The sequence below is a fragment of the Bison bison genome, unplaced genomic scaffold (genome assembly GCF_000754665.1).
Source record: "Bison bison bison isolate TAMUID 2011002044 unplaced genomic scaffold, Bison_UMD1.0 scf7180017862275, whole genome shotgun sequence".
NCBI lineage: Eukaryota > Metazoa > Chordata > Mammalia > Artiodactyla > Bovidae > Bison > Bison bison.
Window position 1 is genome coordinate 1,058,263 of NW_011492847.1, and position 14,601 is coordinate 1,072,863.

The window sequence follows — 14,601 nt, forward strand, 5'->3', positions numbered from 1 at the left end:
TCCAGCTTGCGCTTCTTCCAGCCCAGCGTTTCTCATGATGTACCCTGCATAGAAGTTAAATAAGCAGGGTGACAATATACAGCCTTGACGTACTCCTTTTCCTATTTGGAACCAGTCTGTTGTTCCATGTCCAGTTCTAACTGTTGCTTCCTGACCTGCATACAGGTTTCTCAAGAGGCAGATCAGGTGGTCTGGTATTCCCATCTCTTTCAGAATTTTCCACAGTGACCCACACAAAGGCTTTGACATAGTCAATAAAGCAGAAATAGATGTTTTTCTGGAACTCTCTTGCTTTTTCCATGATCCAGCGGATGTTGGCACTTTGATCTCTGGTTCCTGTGCCTTTTCTAAAACCAGCTTGAACATCTGGAAGTTCATGGTTCACATACTGCTGAAGCCTGGCTTGGAGAATTTTGAGCATTACTTTACTAGCGTGTGAGATGACTGCAACTGTGCAGTAGTTTGAGCATTCTTTGGCATTGTCTTTCTTTGGGATTGGAATGAAAACTGACCTTTTCCAGTCCTGTGGCCACTGCTGAGTTTTCCAAATTTTCTGGCATATATGGTATCTTAGAATTCAGTAAATTAAAAATAAAAACTTACCTTTTTTCTGCATATCTTGATAAAGTTTTGTTATTTCAATCTTATGTCCCTCCTCTTTGATTTTCATTTCACTCATAAGTTTGGCAATATTATTCCTATGTTCCTATAGATTAAAACATATATTCATTGTTCAATTTAAGTATGTGTTCACATCTTTTGATTAGATGAAATTTTCAAAGTTTATATTAATTTTTGATATATAATTATATCTAGAGAGGAAAGATATTGTTCATTGTTTGAATGCTAAACTTTGAGAAGGACCAATTTCTTGTTCAAGTAGACAGATCATCTAGACACAATGATTTTTATCTTTGCCTCCTGAATTCTCATCACCATATCCATAACTTATCATAGATGCTCAAAATATTTTAAGTGTGTGCAGAAATGGCATGAACATTAAAATATTTCAAAAAAGCCAAAGTATATTGTAGAGCCAACTTTATGTATCATTTGATAGCCAGCGAGCAACTTCACTTTCACTTTTCACTTTCATGCATTGGAGAAGGAAATGGCAACCCACTCCAGCGTTCTTGCCTGGAGAAACCCAGGGACGGGGGAGCCTGGTGGGCTGCTGTCTATGGGGTCGCACACAGTCAGACACGACTGAAGCGACTTAGCAGCAGCAGCAAACTTACCTTAACATAGGGTCAATCTCTTTGAATGTAGCCTGAATTTTCCATTTCTGACAATTATATAAACATCCCTAATTTCCAGAAGGAGGTTAAGCATTATCTATGGTAAGGGTCAGCTTTATGAGGAGGCTAAAGAAGGATGAATTTGGGATCTGAGAAGTGGTCAACAGCCTCCTGAGGTTTGTTTTATAGGTTGTTGAAGCAGAGAAGTGATTTATTATGCTCATAAGGAGAGTAGCATTTAAAAAAAGTATTTATTTTATTTTTTCGGTTGTGCTGGGTCTTCATTGTTGTACAAGGGCTTTCTCTAGTTGCAGAGAGCAGGGGCTACTCTCTAGGTGGGGTGCCTGGGCTTCTCACTGTGGTGGTTTCTCTTGTTGCAGAGCACAGGCTCTAGGCACATGGGCTTCAATAGTTGTGGTGCATGGGCTCAGCTGCTCTGTGGCATGTGGAATCCGCCCAGATCAAGGATCAAACTCACGTCCCCTGTACTGTCAGGTGGACTCTTATGTACTGTACCACCAGGGAAGTCCCTAGAGAGAGGCGTTGAGAGAAGTGTGGAAAGAGAAATCCACCAGAGAGATTAAATTTTCAGTTTTTCCAGAGGTATATTTCTAGATGGAGAGGAGTAAAGGAAAGAAGGAAGAATAAAAGTGAAGTGGGATAGTAAGAAAGAGACAATGATGCAGGCAGGAGGCCCAGAAAAATCTTCTAATAAACATGGTAAGGCACCAGTAGTAAAGAATCTACCTGTCAATGCAGGAGATGCAAGTAATGAGAGTTTGATCCCTGGGTCAGGAAGATCCCCTGGAGTAGGAAACGGCAACCCACTCACGATTCTTGCCAAAATCCCATGGACAGAGGAGCCTGGTGGACTATAGTCTATGGGGTTGCAAAGAGTTGGACATGACTGGGCACGCATGTGTGTTAAGCACTGTAAAAGCAGGGACTTTGTTTTTACTCACTGTTGTATTCCTATCTCCTGGTGTATATCCCTTGATATGTATTCAATGAATGAGAATGCTAATAAGAATTATTAGTTAGAGGTTCTTACCCTAGACCCAGATAAAGGGTTTTCAAGGGTCTGTTAACTTCCTGAAATTGTATGCATGCATGTGCCCTTTTGAGCACTTTTTTATCAGGGTTCATGGGTTTTAATAGATATTCAGTATATTCAGGTATTTGAGATGAAAAAAAGTCAAGATCCACTGGTTTAAGCAGCTATAATTAAAAATAAAGATTAATTTATATATATAATTAAAAATTTCCTTAAATTCAAGAGGATACAGTCAGGATTCCTACTTGTGTTACTTAGTTTGCCAGAAAACTTACAGGAATGGCTGAACCTATCCAACCATTGCCTTTGATTAAAGTTAGGTAGGTGACTGAAGGGGTCAATCTCATAGACTGTGATATTTTTCCTATGCTTGAATCTAGATTTCTAGATGGACAACTACACAATGGCTTTCATAAATGACTCCTGACTCAAATTGGTGCACTAAGCAGTTGTTGCTCTGGGAAACTCTAGGAGACAAATCTACATGTCTTTTCATTCTCCATTGATTTTCCCACCTGACATGCTGCCATTAGTTTGGTAAGATTGAGAATTTTCACTGTAGTCTCGAGGCATGAAGCCTATCTTAAACGTCTGGGCTGGTACCAGGCTGTATCTCACTGGGTTCTTCTCCTCTAGTATAATCTGTAACAGCCCCAAAGAGTCCAATCCTTTCTTCTTTTTAAGGGGACAAAATTCCAACAGGTTCTTGTTGATTGCCTTCTTTTCATTTGCTTTCTTGAGAACTTTAAATTCCAAGGGACAGCTTCTGGTTATATCTTCTTATAAAACTTAAGCATTCTTCACATACAAGTTACCAATCTTCCAGTCTCATAAATATGGCTGGTAAGTAACTCCAAAGTTTATTTCTAGGGAGTGGTTCTCCGTATGTCTTGGATGTGAGTGGAGGTGTTGTACTAGAGAATGTTCATTAGGTTGAGGTAATCTTTAGTTTGCTTTGGACAGCAGTTAATAAGCTCAGAATCTTGGGTTACGGTGTTTATTCTGTCATTCCCACCCCTCTGAAAATTCATATTATTTTAGACAAAGAAGTATTCTACAATCTGACATTTTAGAAGAGGAGGCAAAAGTTTTCTCCCTTTCTGTTCCAATTACACCCTGACTACATTTATTGTTGAAATGTAGAGGAAAGATATGAAAGGGATGGAAAAATAAAGTAAAGATATAAAGGAAATAGAAAGAATGGGATATAACCCAGGGATATTTAAATTATTTCAAAATTGGTGATGAGAAGCTAAATTTTCCAAGAGTACATGAGATACCATTCATTACTCCTGAGTATTACCTAGAAGCCCCAGCATGTTTACAGAATTAGCTTGTGTTTCTTCAAAGGCTCTTTAAGAACCAGATTGAAACAGAGATGATCCTTCAAGTTGAAGTTCTAAGGTGGATACAGATCTAAGCTGAGTTTTGGAAATCTTAGATCTGCCAGAGTTTGACATATTGGCTCTTGGGAGATGAGAAAAAACAAGCATAATAAACCTCCCAAAGGGCAGAGGGGTGGGAACTTATATTCATTGAGGATATTTTATGTTCTAGGCACTAGGTTTTATGTTCTATAATTATTATCATGATGCTCTTTTTATAGGAGATAAGAAAAAGTAGCAGAGTGTATGCTGGCTCTTGGGAGAAAATTGGGGACCCACATAAAATGCTCTCTTCATTTGGATGGTGCCATAAAATTTCAATAGATCACTCAAATCATAAATACTGAAGGCATTCACTTTATCACAAAAAAGCTTTTATAAAGTGCTAATTAAGAGTATACTGAAGAGTAAAAACTCTAAGATAACTTTTTAAATAAATGGCAAAATTGTTGCATCCCTTTTTGTTTGAAAGAAAGTAATGCAAGCAATATACTATTACATTAGTTTGTAAAACACTGAGGGTCTGCAAAACTTGTATCTTTTTGGCTGCCTATATTAATTAAAAATGACTCCCCCCCCCCAATTTGGGAAGACAATGCTCCACAGGTATTTGATAGAATATAAAGACACATAAACTCACCTGTTCATGCATTTTAAACTTTTCTTTCATAAGATCAGCATTTCTTTTTAGTTGTTCATTTTCACCTGTGTAAAAGTCAATGAAGAGTATTATAATATATAGAACTTTTCAATTAATATAGGAATATTTTTAGCCCATCAAGTTTTCGTTCATGTATGTATTAAACATGTGAATACAAAATCTACTACACATTAGGCTCTGTGAATGACATTGGGAATGCTGAAACAAAAAAATTATCGCTCTTCAAAGAACTTACAGCCTAGTGGTAAGACAGATAGATGTGTAAGCAGTTATGATAATGCTGTGATAACTGTTTGGTAATGGAAGAGTGTCTGAAATATGGTGGGGTGATATGGAAGAAAAGCTTAGGTCAGTTCTAAGTCAGGAAAAGGTTTGTAGAAGAGGGAGCACTTGATCTGAGACTTAAATAGTAAGTTGGAGAGAGATACAGAAAAATATCCAGAAGACTTTGGGCTTGAATCAATATAGCACATTTGGGAAAATTACAATTCAAGTACAGTATTGTTGGAGTGTAAATTTATAAGGAGAATGTGTTAAATAGATTGGGGAAGTAACTTTATAGGAAGTAGACAGATTCTAGATGAAAAAGTTCGAATTTTATTTTATAGGTTATAGACTCACCAAAGAATTCTGAACAGTGAAATGAAATTATTAGTTACATGTTCAAAAAGATTATCTGGCAGTGCAGAAGATGAATAGGGAAGGGGTTGAACCCAGAGGATGTCCATACATCAGTAACAGATCAAGTAAGAAATAATGGGAGCCTAAAGTAGGTCACTGGCAGTAAGAGACAATGGAAAATAAAGATAACTATATAGACAATAGAATTATCAGGAAACTTAATGCTGATTGGATAGCAGCGGCAAAAGCAAAAGGGGAACCTTTGCCTTCTAGGTTTCTGATTTGAGTGGATGAAAACTGTTAATCAATTAGGGAAGATTTTAAAGGGGAAGATTTTTAGGATTTAGAATGACGGATCTCTATCTTTATCATGCCAAATTTGAAATGCTTGAGATATCCAGGAGAATATTTCTTGTAGGCTGAGAAACATTTAGAGGTGGCTAAAGGAAAACTATCCTATAAAGGAGACTAAGAAGTGTCCAGAGATGCAGGAGAGGGTGTTACTAAGAGAAGAGAGTTTATGGGGGTTATAATCCATGGCAGTAAATGCAATAAAAAGGTGAAATGAGAGAACTTTGAATCTGAAATCTTTGGGAGATGCCCAATTGTTCTAAGTTGAAGACTAGATGAAAAGTGAAGTGGAAGTGAAAGTAGCTCAGTCATGTCTGACTCTTTGCAACCCCATGGACTGTATAGTCCGTGTATGACTAATCCAGCCCAGAATACTGGAGTGGGTAGCCTTTCCCTTCTCCAGGGGATCTTCCCAACCCAGGGATTGAACCCAGGTCTCCCACATTGCAGGTGGACACTTTACCAGCTGAACCACAAGGGAAGCCCAAGCATATTGGAGTGGGTAGCCTATCCCTTCTCCAGTGGATCTTCCAGATCTAGGAATTGAACAGGGGTCTCCTGCATTGCAGGCGGATTCTTTATCAACTGCGCTATCAGGGAAGCCCAAAAACTAGATGAAGCTAAGGAAATAGAGATAGTGAGTGCACACTATTCCCTTGAGATTCCATTGCAAAAGGAAAGAGTGAGAGTAATTGGAGGGAATAAATACAAAATCAAGGACACTTTGTTGTGTTTATTGAAAATATGGGAGAGATCTGAGTTGTTTAAAAGCTGAGAGGAATGACCAATAGAAAGAGGGAAATGAGAAAGGAAGGGACAGTAGAAGATGCAACATCCCAGAAGAGAGAGGTGATGAGAGATGAGAGTTAAGTGGAAAAATAACTTTGGATAGGAAGAAGGATTTTTTTTCTTCAAAGCTAAGGAGGAAGAAGAAAGGATATGTCTGTGTATGAATACACTGGAGGAAGTGCAGTGGGAAGAAGGGATAGTGGGTGACAGGAAATCAGGTAGTTTATGTCTGACAGCTTTTTCTATGAAATAGAAAGTAAAGTAGGTTTAATGAGAAAGAAATATTTAAAGTTGGGGACTTAAAGAATGAAAAATTTAAAAGCCTGGATAAATTAAGGGTATATGTGAAACTGGGACTCAAAATGACTTTGCAATTTATGTTTACCAATAGCCTTCAGTGCCTATGCCTATAGCACTGTGAGTCAAGCAAGTATATGGCTGGATTGATCTGTATTTGAGGATTAGTATAGTTTGTATTTTAGGATAGGTGAGGGAAACAAAACTACTGTACAAAAAAGATGAGGGGCTTCCCTGGGGGTCCAGTGGCTAAGACTCTGACCTTTCAATGCAGGGAGTCAGAGGTCGATCCCTGGTCAGGGAACTAGATCCCATACACTGCAACTAAGACTTGGTGTGGCCAAATAAATAAATACTTTTAAAAAGAAGATGAGTTGATATAGTAAGCTAAGCTAAACTAGAAGGAAAGGAAGGTTTAATCTTTGAACAATATTATTGAGAACCATAGTTATATAATGCCCTATTAAGTAAAACTTAGGAAAAAATGAATTTAAGTAAAATACAGTTTTGCATCTTCAATTTGCCCTATTATTTCATACCTATCATAATTTTGACATTTTTTTTTAAATCAAAATTCTTCTCTTGACAAGGCATGATGGAGAAGGAGGGTGCTTCACATTTTTCTATATTCACTCTTGTTAACCACTAGGTGTTTTAAGGAAAATCATATACTTAGATCAGGAAAAAGTCAGTCCTGATTTAGTGTGTGGTGAGGGTTTGAAACAGAGCAAGGATCTGTACCTGAGCCAGACATTAAAGGTGCCCATTTAAAAATTCTCTTTGTTCCTGCTGATTAATTTGTAGAACTCTTTGTATTGTAGATATAAACTATGTTGGTATTTGAAAACACTTTTATTTCAAATAAATTATTTGCTTTTTGACTTTTGTTTTACACATAACATGTAGGGTTCTTTTTGCATTGTTGTTGTTTGTACTTTGGTTGCATTGTTGTTAAGAAGGTGTGTTGGGTCTTTTTTTCTTTATATAGTAACTGAGTTTCTCAGATTGGTTAAGATGATATCCCTCAGCTCCAGGTTGTATGCTTTTCCTGGATTTTAAGTTTCTATTGTTCTTTTTTGTACTAAAGTGTTTTTTTTTTAATCCATCTGGAATTTATTTTTGATATGGTTGTAAAACTTTCCAGATGGTAAGATAGTTGTGTCAGTACCATACTTTAAAATATCATTCTTTTTCAATAGATTGAAATATTCCTTGCATCAATCATTAAGTTAGCAAATACTGGGGCCTGTCTCTAGAATCTAGATCATTCTTTCCATGGATGTATTTTTCACTTTCTATGCCAATACCATATTGATTTCATTACAATGGCTTCAGAGCATGCTATTTTCTGGTAGTGGAAGTCCTCCTCCCTTACGTTCTTCTTATTTTTCATACTTTCTGTTATTGTTTATTTGTTTCTTCTGTCAAATGAACTGTAAGATTAGCTTATGCAATCTTCTCCTTTACCCCTAAATTTAATATTTTAATTTAAACTACATGAAATGTGTATATTAAATTCAGGAAAATGACATTTTAATGATGTTAAGTCTTCCCTCTGCCAGAAATATTGATCAACCCATCTAAATGTTATGTTAGTATCTAGCTTTGGCATATCTATAATTATGCTAAACAGAGGCACATAACTTACCTATGAATTAAAGTCATCTACTGAAGAAACAGCTAACCTCCTTAATATTTTATAGTGCTCCTCAGTTGGCTTTTTGTTGGCTTTCATCTGTAGTATAATCCATGTTATATTATTATTATAATCCATGTTATATTATTATTGTTGGCACAGCTCTTTTTCATCATCTTCCCAGATTTTACATTAGATTTTCAAACACATATCTCTACTTCCTTAAGCTATAAGGCTCTTGCTGCACTGGCTGGAGCAGAGATAAACTCAAATAGCATCTTGATCACTGTAGAGTCCACCTGGTCCTGATATTTGACAAGGAATTGCTGTCTAACCTGAGCTAGATTTTGCTTTAAATCCAGAAAGAAGGAAATGGTCTTCTAAGAAACATGAATGACCAAGCAACTCTATCATATCCTTTCTTACTACTTCTGTTACTTCTATTAGCCAGACAAAAAATGATGACATGGAACAAAAGGAAAAATAGGGAAATTCATAGTTATTTTTCATTTCAGTCTTTTTTTTATTCATCAGTAAGCAGAAGGTAGAGAGTGTTGGTAGAATGTGCATGTCTCAAGAATTAAAATGAATGAAAAATGGTTGAGGTAGTTTTGTGTAGCATTTTCTCTATTCTGGTAAGAATGAAACAGATATACATGTATAAACTATGAAGTATTAATTGTGTACTTCTGTACTTCCACATATGAGTTGTGTTCTTTGAATTTAAAACTAGTTTGTACAATAGAAAGGTAAATAGTAAAATTCATGCTCATAATTAAAATTAAAAGCATTTTTCATTGAGTGATATTAAACAACAAATAAAATATCCTGACAACTGAGAGACCACAAAAGAAAGGAAGAAGCTTTATATTTCAGAACCTTTAATGTTATTTTTTTCCCTAATTTTTGAACATGGGCTCCACGTTTTCACTTTGCACTGTACCCTGAAAATTATGTTGGTGGCCAAAATTATTTATAGGTTTTGTTCTTTACCTTCCTTTTAATGTTCCTTTAGGAAATCTCTCTTGGAAGGTGGCAATTTTTAAATAATGAAGATTCTATAGTACATATTCATAAGTCATTTCCCCATACTTAAAAGATGCCTATATAAATATGATAGCATTCTTCAAAAGATATACTATAAGCTCTGAAGAATTGATGCTTTTGAACTGTGGTGTTGGAGAAGACTCTTGAGAGTCCCTTGGACTGAAAGGAGATCCAACCAGTCCATTCTGAAGGAGATCATCCCTGGGATTTCTTTGGAAGGAGTGATGCTAACGCTGAAACTCCAGTACTTTGGCCACCTCATGCAAAGAGTTGACTCATTGGAAAAGACTGTGATGCTGGGAGGGATTGGGGAAAGGAGGAGAAGGGGACGAGGATGAGATGGCTGGATGGCATCACTGACTTGATGGACGTGAGTCTGGGTGAACTCCGGGATTTGGTGATGGACAGGGAGGCCTGGCGTGCTGCGATTCATGGGGTCCCAAAGAGTTGGACACGACTGAGCGACTGAACTGAACAAGTCTGATTATTTTAAGAAGGTCTTTCTCACAATTACATTGAAAGAAGTATTTCTACATTTTTCAAACTAATTTTCATGTAAGCATTATTTTTTTTCTTAAGTAGTAGTTGATCATGGATTAGCTTAGTTTCTCATACAATTCTTTTATAGAATAACACTGAATATATGCTTTTGCTCTTTTCAAAACATTCTGATCAGTGATCAGTTTTGACTACATCATTTTGTTTAGAACAATTTTGTACAGTAAAGCTGCACTGTCCATAACAATGTCTTCCTTAAAATCCACTCTTTTAGAGTATAAGGGCTCAAATAAATTTAAGTTATTCAGGCTCAGTTCAGACAGGAAAAAAGCAATATTAAGTTGTAATAAATTATTTAGAGAAAATTGGCAAATATGTTTGAATTCTACTGATTTTGGAGGTGCTCTGAATATTCGGCTGATTTCACGTCTCTATTTTTTTCTCTTTTCACTGCTCATGTGTTTAAATTCCTGAAATTCAATTGATCTAGGGCTGGTTATATCGCAATAATTCTCCTCTAGTGGAAAAAAGGCTCTGAATCTTGTTTCCTTTGTCCAGGCAGTAATAACCACTGATGATAAGTTAGCAGGTATAATGTCACTATCTCTCATATAGTGAATTACTGAGATTCTCCTAAAGTAGAATATAGAATAATATTTTTACAGTAATATAAGAAACAATATAAAAATATTCCTATCATTTATGATATATTGGATGAATCATACTCTATTTTATGTTCATATCCTGAACTCCAAATACATATTATTTCAAAGATAGAATGAATTCATTCTTCGGGGTAATGAAGCAGCAAGAAAACAAAGGCTCATAGTATAAAAGGCTGCCAACACTTTTGCATAATCTACACAATGGGCCCTTGCCTCTCTCCAGCCTGATAGATGTCTCCAGCATAACAGATGTCATTAAATATTGTTTCATGACTTTCCTTCTCTGTGTCAGGTTAGCAGTAATAAATGAAGAGCTTCTTTGGTCCTTGACAATGAGAACATCTCAGAAAATGTATTTAACTTAATCATCCAATCACTCATGAGAATGAGAGACTCAAGTTTTCCCTTAAGTTACGAAATTCCAATGCTATTGCCATAAATGGTTTGTTGTTGTTTAGTTGCTAAGTCATGTCCAACTCTTTGCAACCCCATGGACTATAGCCCACCAGGCTCCTCTGTCCATAGGATTCTCTAGGCAAGAATACTGGAGTGGGTTGCGCCATTCTTTCTCCAGGGGATCGTCCTGACCTAGGGATCAAACCCGAGTTTCCTGCATCGGCAGCCAGATTCTTTACCACTGAGCCATCAGGGAATGGTAAGAGGGATCATCCACTGTCTCACATGTAACTGGTAAATATTAGGAGGGAATAGGCGGGCCAACATAAATAACAAAATCACAAAATCTAAAAAGTAGTGACAAACAGATAAAGTGAAGTTCTAAACTAATAGTCTCCAAACTCTCATAATTGTGTGCCCTGTTAATAAAAATAATGAGAATGTACACCCCAATTCTTGTCTATTTATAAATTATATATATATATATCACTTTCTTACTGTATATAATTCTTAAAAAGGATACAAGTAGAAGTTAAGAAGGTGAACTAAAGAGGAAAAAAATGTTAATTTATTCTAATATTATTTAAAGCACTGTTATAAAACTTTTTATTGAATCACTATTATTGTTGATAAATTTTAGTGAGATAATGCCACTGGAAATGCATCAGTAGCTTTTACAATGTTGATTTAACTCTTTGATTACGAAAATTTTTTTAATATTCAGGCTGTCTTGATACTTGGATTTGCTGGTTCAAATGCATTACTGGCTGTACTTACTAAATCACAACACAGTCATCCTTAGGTTTCCATTGGAGATTAGTTCCAGGACTGCTGTGGGTACCAAAATTCATGGATACTCAAGCCCCTTACATAAAATGGTGTAGTATTAGCACATAATTTATGCACATCCTGTATATCTTTTTAATATTTTTTTTATCTCTAGATTACTTATAACACCTAATACAATGTAAATGCTATGTTAATTGTTATAAATACAATGTAAATAGTTACTTTTGTTGTTGTCCATTCACCAAGTCATGTCCAATTCTTGGCAACCCCATGGACTGCAGCATGACAGGCCTTCCTGTCCTTCACCATCTCGTGGACTTTGCCCAAGTTCCCATCCATTGAATCAGTGATGTCCTCCAATCATCTCATCCTCTGTTGCCCTCTTTTCCTGCCTTCAATCTTTACCAACATCAGGGTCTTTTCCAAAGTGTAAGCTGTTCGTATCAGGTGGCCAAATCATTGGAGCTTCAGCATCAATCCTTCCAATGAATATTTAGTCTTGATTTCCTTTAGGATTGACTGGTTTGATCTCTTTGCTGTCCAAGGGACTCTCAAGAGTCGTCTCTAGCACCACAGTTTGAAAGCATCAATTCTTTGGTGCTCTGCCTTCTTTATGGTCCAGCTCTCACATCAGTACATGACTACTGGAAAAACCAAAGCTTTGACTAGATGGACCTTTGTCAGCAAAGTGATGTCTCTGCTTTTTAATACACTTTCTAGGTTGGTCATAGATTTCCTGCCAAGAAGCAGTTGAGGAAATCTGTCACTGCCTCCACGTTTTCCCCTTCTTTTTGCCATGAAGGGATGGAACTGGATGCCATGATCTTAGTTTTTATAATATTGAGTTTTAAGCCAGCTTTTTAACTGTCTTCTTTCACCTTCATCAAGAGGCTCTTTAGTTCCTCTTTGCTTTCTGCCATTAATAGTTACTGCTGCTGCTAAGTCGCTTCAGTCGTGTCCAACTCTGTGCAACCCCATAGACAGCAGCCTACCAGGCTCCTCCATCCTTGGGATTCTCCAGGCAAGAACGCTGGAGTGGGTTGCCATTTCCTTCTCCAATGCGTGAAAGTGGAAAGTGAAAGTGAAGTCTCTCAGTCGTGTCTGACTCTTCTCGACCCCATGGACTGCAGCCCACCAGGCTCCTCCATCCATGGGATTTTCCAGGCAATAGTACTGGAGTGGGGTGCCATTACTAGCCCTCAGCAAATTCAAGTTTTGCTTTTTTGAAACTTTCTGAATTTTTTTTCAAGTATTTTCAGTCTGGGTTGGTTGAATCCATGGATGCAGGACCTGCAGATATGAAGGGCCTACTGTACTCATTTTTCAGTCCCAAACACTGATTAGGCAAAAGTGATTTGTTTTTGAAATTCTGTCAAATCCATCTTCCTTGATGTTGTTATAAGCCTCTCAAAAGATTTTTGAAAACAAACACTTAACAAAGGGTTGAGAATCATTGTTAGATCATTGAAGAATTTTTAATTGAATTTAGCTTTCTATGCCAAGTTTAATACGCATGTAAGAATATTTAAAGTTGACACATTTTTGGCGCCCAATCACTTAATGATGGAACCATTTCTAAATATTCATTTGTAAACAGTCCTGCTATAGATTAATTTTTTCAAAGGCAGTTACACTTGGCCACCATTGGCTGACATTTCATCAGTTATGATAGTTTTTCATTAAACTTTTTAATGTTTCTGAACTTGTACAAGGGTAGAAGTGACAGCTCTGCTACTTTTTTGCTACTTTTTTATTGCTGATTTGTGCTTGCATTATTAGTATTATTGTCAAACATATTTTATTTCTTAAAGCTACTGTCCAGTTTGAAAGGATTATTTTGATTGTAAGTAGCTGCTGCTGCTGCTGTTAAGTTGCTTCAGTCGTGTCCGACTCTGTGCGACCCCATAGACAGCAGCCCACCAGGCTCCCCCGTCCCTGGGATTCTCCAGGCAAGAACACTGGAGTGGGTTGCCATTTCCTTCTCCAGTACATGACTGACTACTTTTAATAGTAGTCACCATTTCCTTCTCTAATGCATAAAAGTGAAAAGTGAAAGTGAAGTGGCTCAGTCGTGTCTGACTCTTCACGATCCCATGACTGTAGCCTACCAGGCTCCTCCGCCCATGGGATTTTCCAGGCAAGAGTACTGGAGTGGGTTGCCATTTCCTTCTCCAGTACATGACTGACTACTTTTAATAAAAAATAAGCATTAATAGGAATTGTGTTGTTTTCTTTCTGCATCTCAATGGATCATCTTTTACACAGCCCATAAGCACCTACTGAAAGGACTGATGGATGAGAGTAAAGGGAGGTATCATTTCTCTCATAGTGGCTGAAGAAACTCTTAAGCTTAGAGGGCAACTGATTCAGTAACTCAATAATGCAGTCAAGACACCATATCCTTCTAGTCTTTTCTTGCTGCTCTCCTCAATGCTGTCATCACTTTCAGGTTGAAAGCAAACAGTCTACAACAATTTAGGCATTATATGCAGACTTAACAACAACCAGAATAACAGTTTTTTGGGAGAGAGGAAAATATTTCAGAAGCCCTCCCTTGGAATTGGGGTGTAACTAGCTTCTCCCGAGGCATATGATCACGTGGATTAAGAATGACTCTTAGAAAAAAAGTCAGGTTTATATTAAGAAAAGGAAATAGTTTCTGGGGAGGCAGACATTTACAACCACTGTAACCTTGATAAGCAAATTATCCATACAATCTTGAGAATCAAACAGATCAAAGAGAAGAAAGATAGGTAGTTCACATCTATCATGTTGGGCAAAACCTGTAGGAGCACTGGACAAATGAAATCAGTGAATCACTATTTCTTCCTGAGAGGCAGCATAGGATATCCATTTTTCAGAAATGGATTATTAAAAGATCTGTACTACCATATCTGTGAAAATATAATATTCTTGACTATGGTAGATATTTGATAACCTCTTATAAAGCAATATGTTTAACATGTTTATAATTATAATCAACTTTCTGGAACTTCAAAGTATTTAATGTTAATCTCTGGTAGATGTTTTATTTGAACAAAATCCTAGAAAGGGTTAAACTCCTGGAAAGAGTTGAATCCTGTAAAGGATTATGAACAGATACATTAAAAAAAATGCAGCTAGGTGTCATATTTAGTCAGAGAAAGGAAAAGTTTTTCTGAGCCCTTGGCACTG

At 36.8% G+C, this 14,601-nt stretch overlaps 1 protein-coding gene across 1 annotated transcript in view; it reads right to left on the bottom strand.

Annotated features, from left to right (window-relative positions):
• CCDC152 (coiled-coil domain containing 152) overlaps positions 1-14,601 on the bottom strand; it is a 36,993-nt gene that overhangs the window by 8,378 nt on the left and 14,014 nt on the right. The window contains exons 4-5 of the mRNA XM_010832811.1: positions 4,318-4,382; positions 604-706 (exon numbers count right to left, since the gene is read on the bottom strand). Of these exons, the coding sequence (XP_010831113.1) occupies positions 604-706; positions 4,318-4,382 (168 nt within the window). The remainder of the gene's footprint in view (positions 1-603; positions 707-4,317; positions 4,383-14,601) is intronic.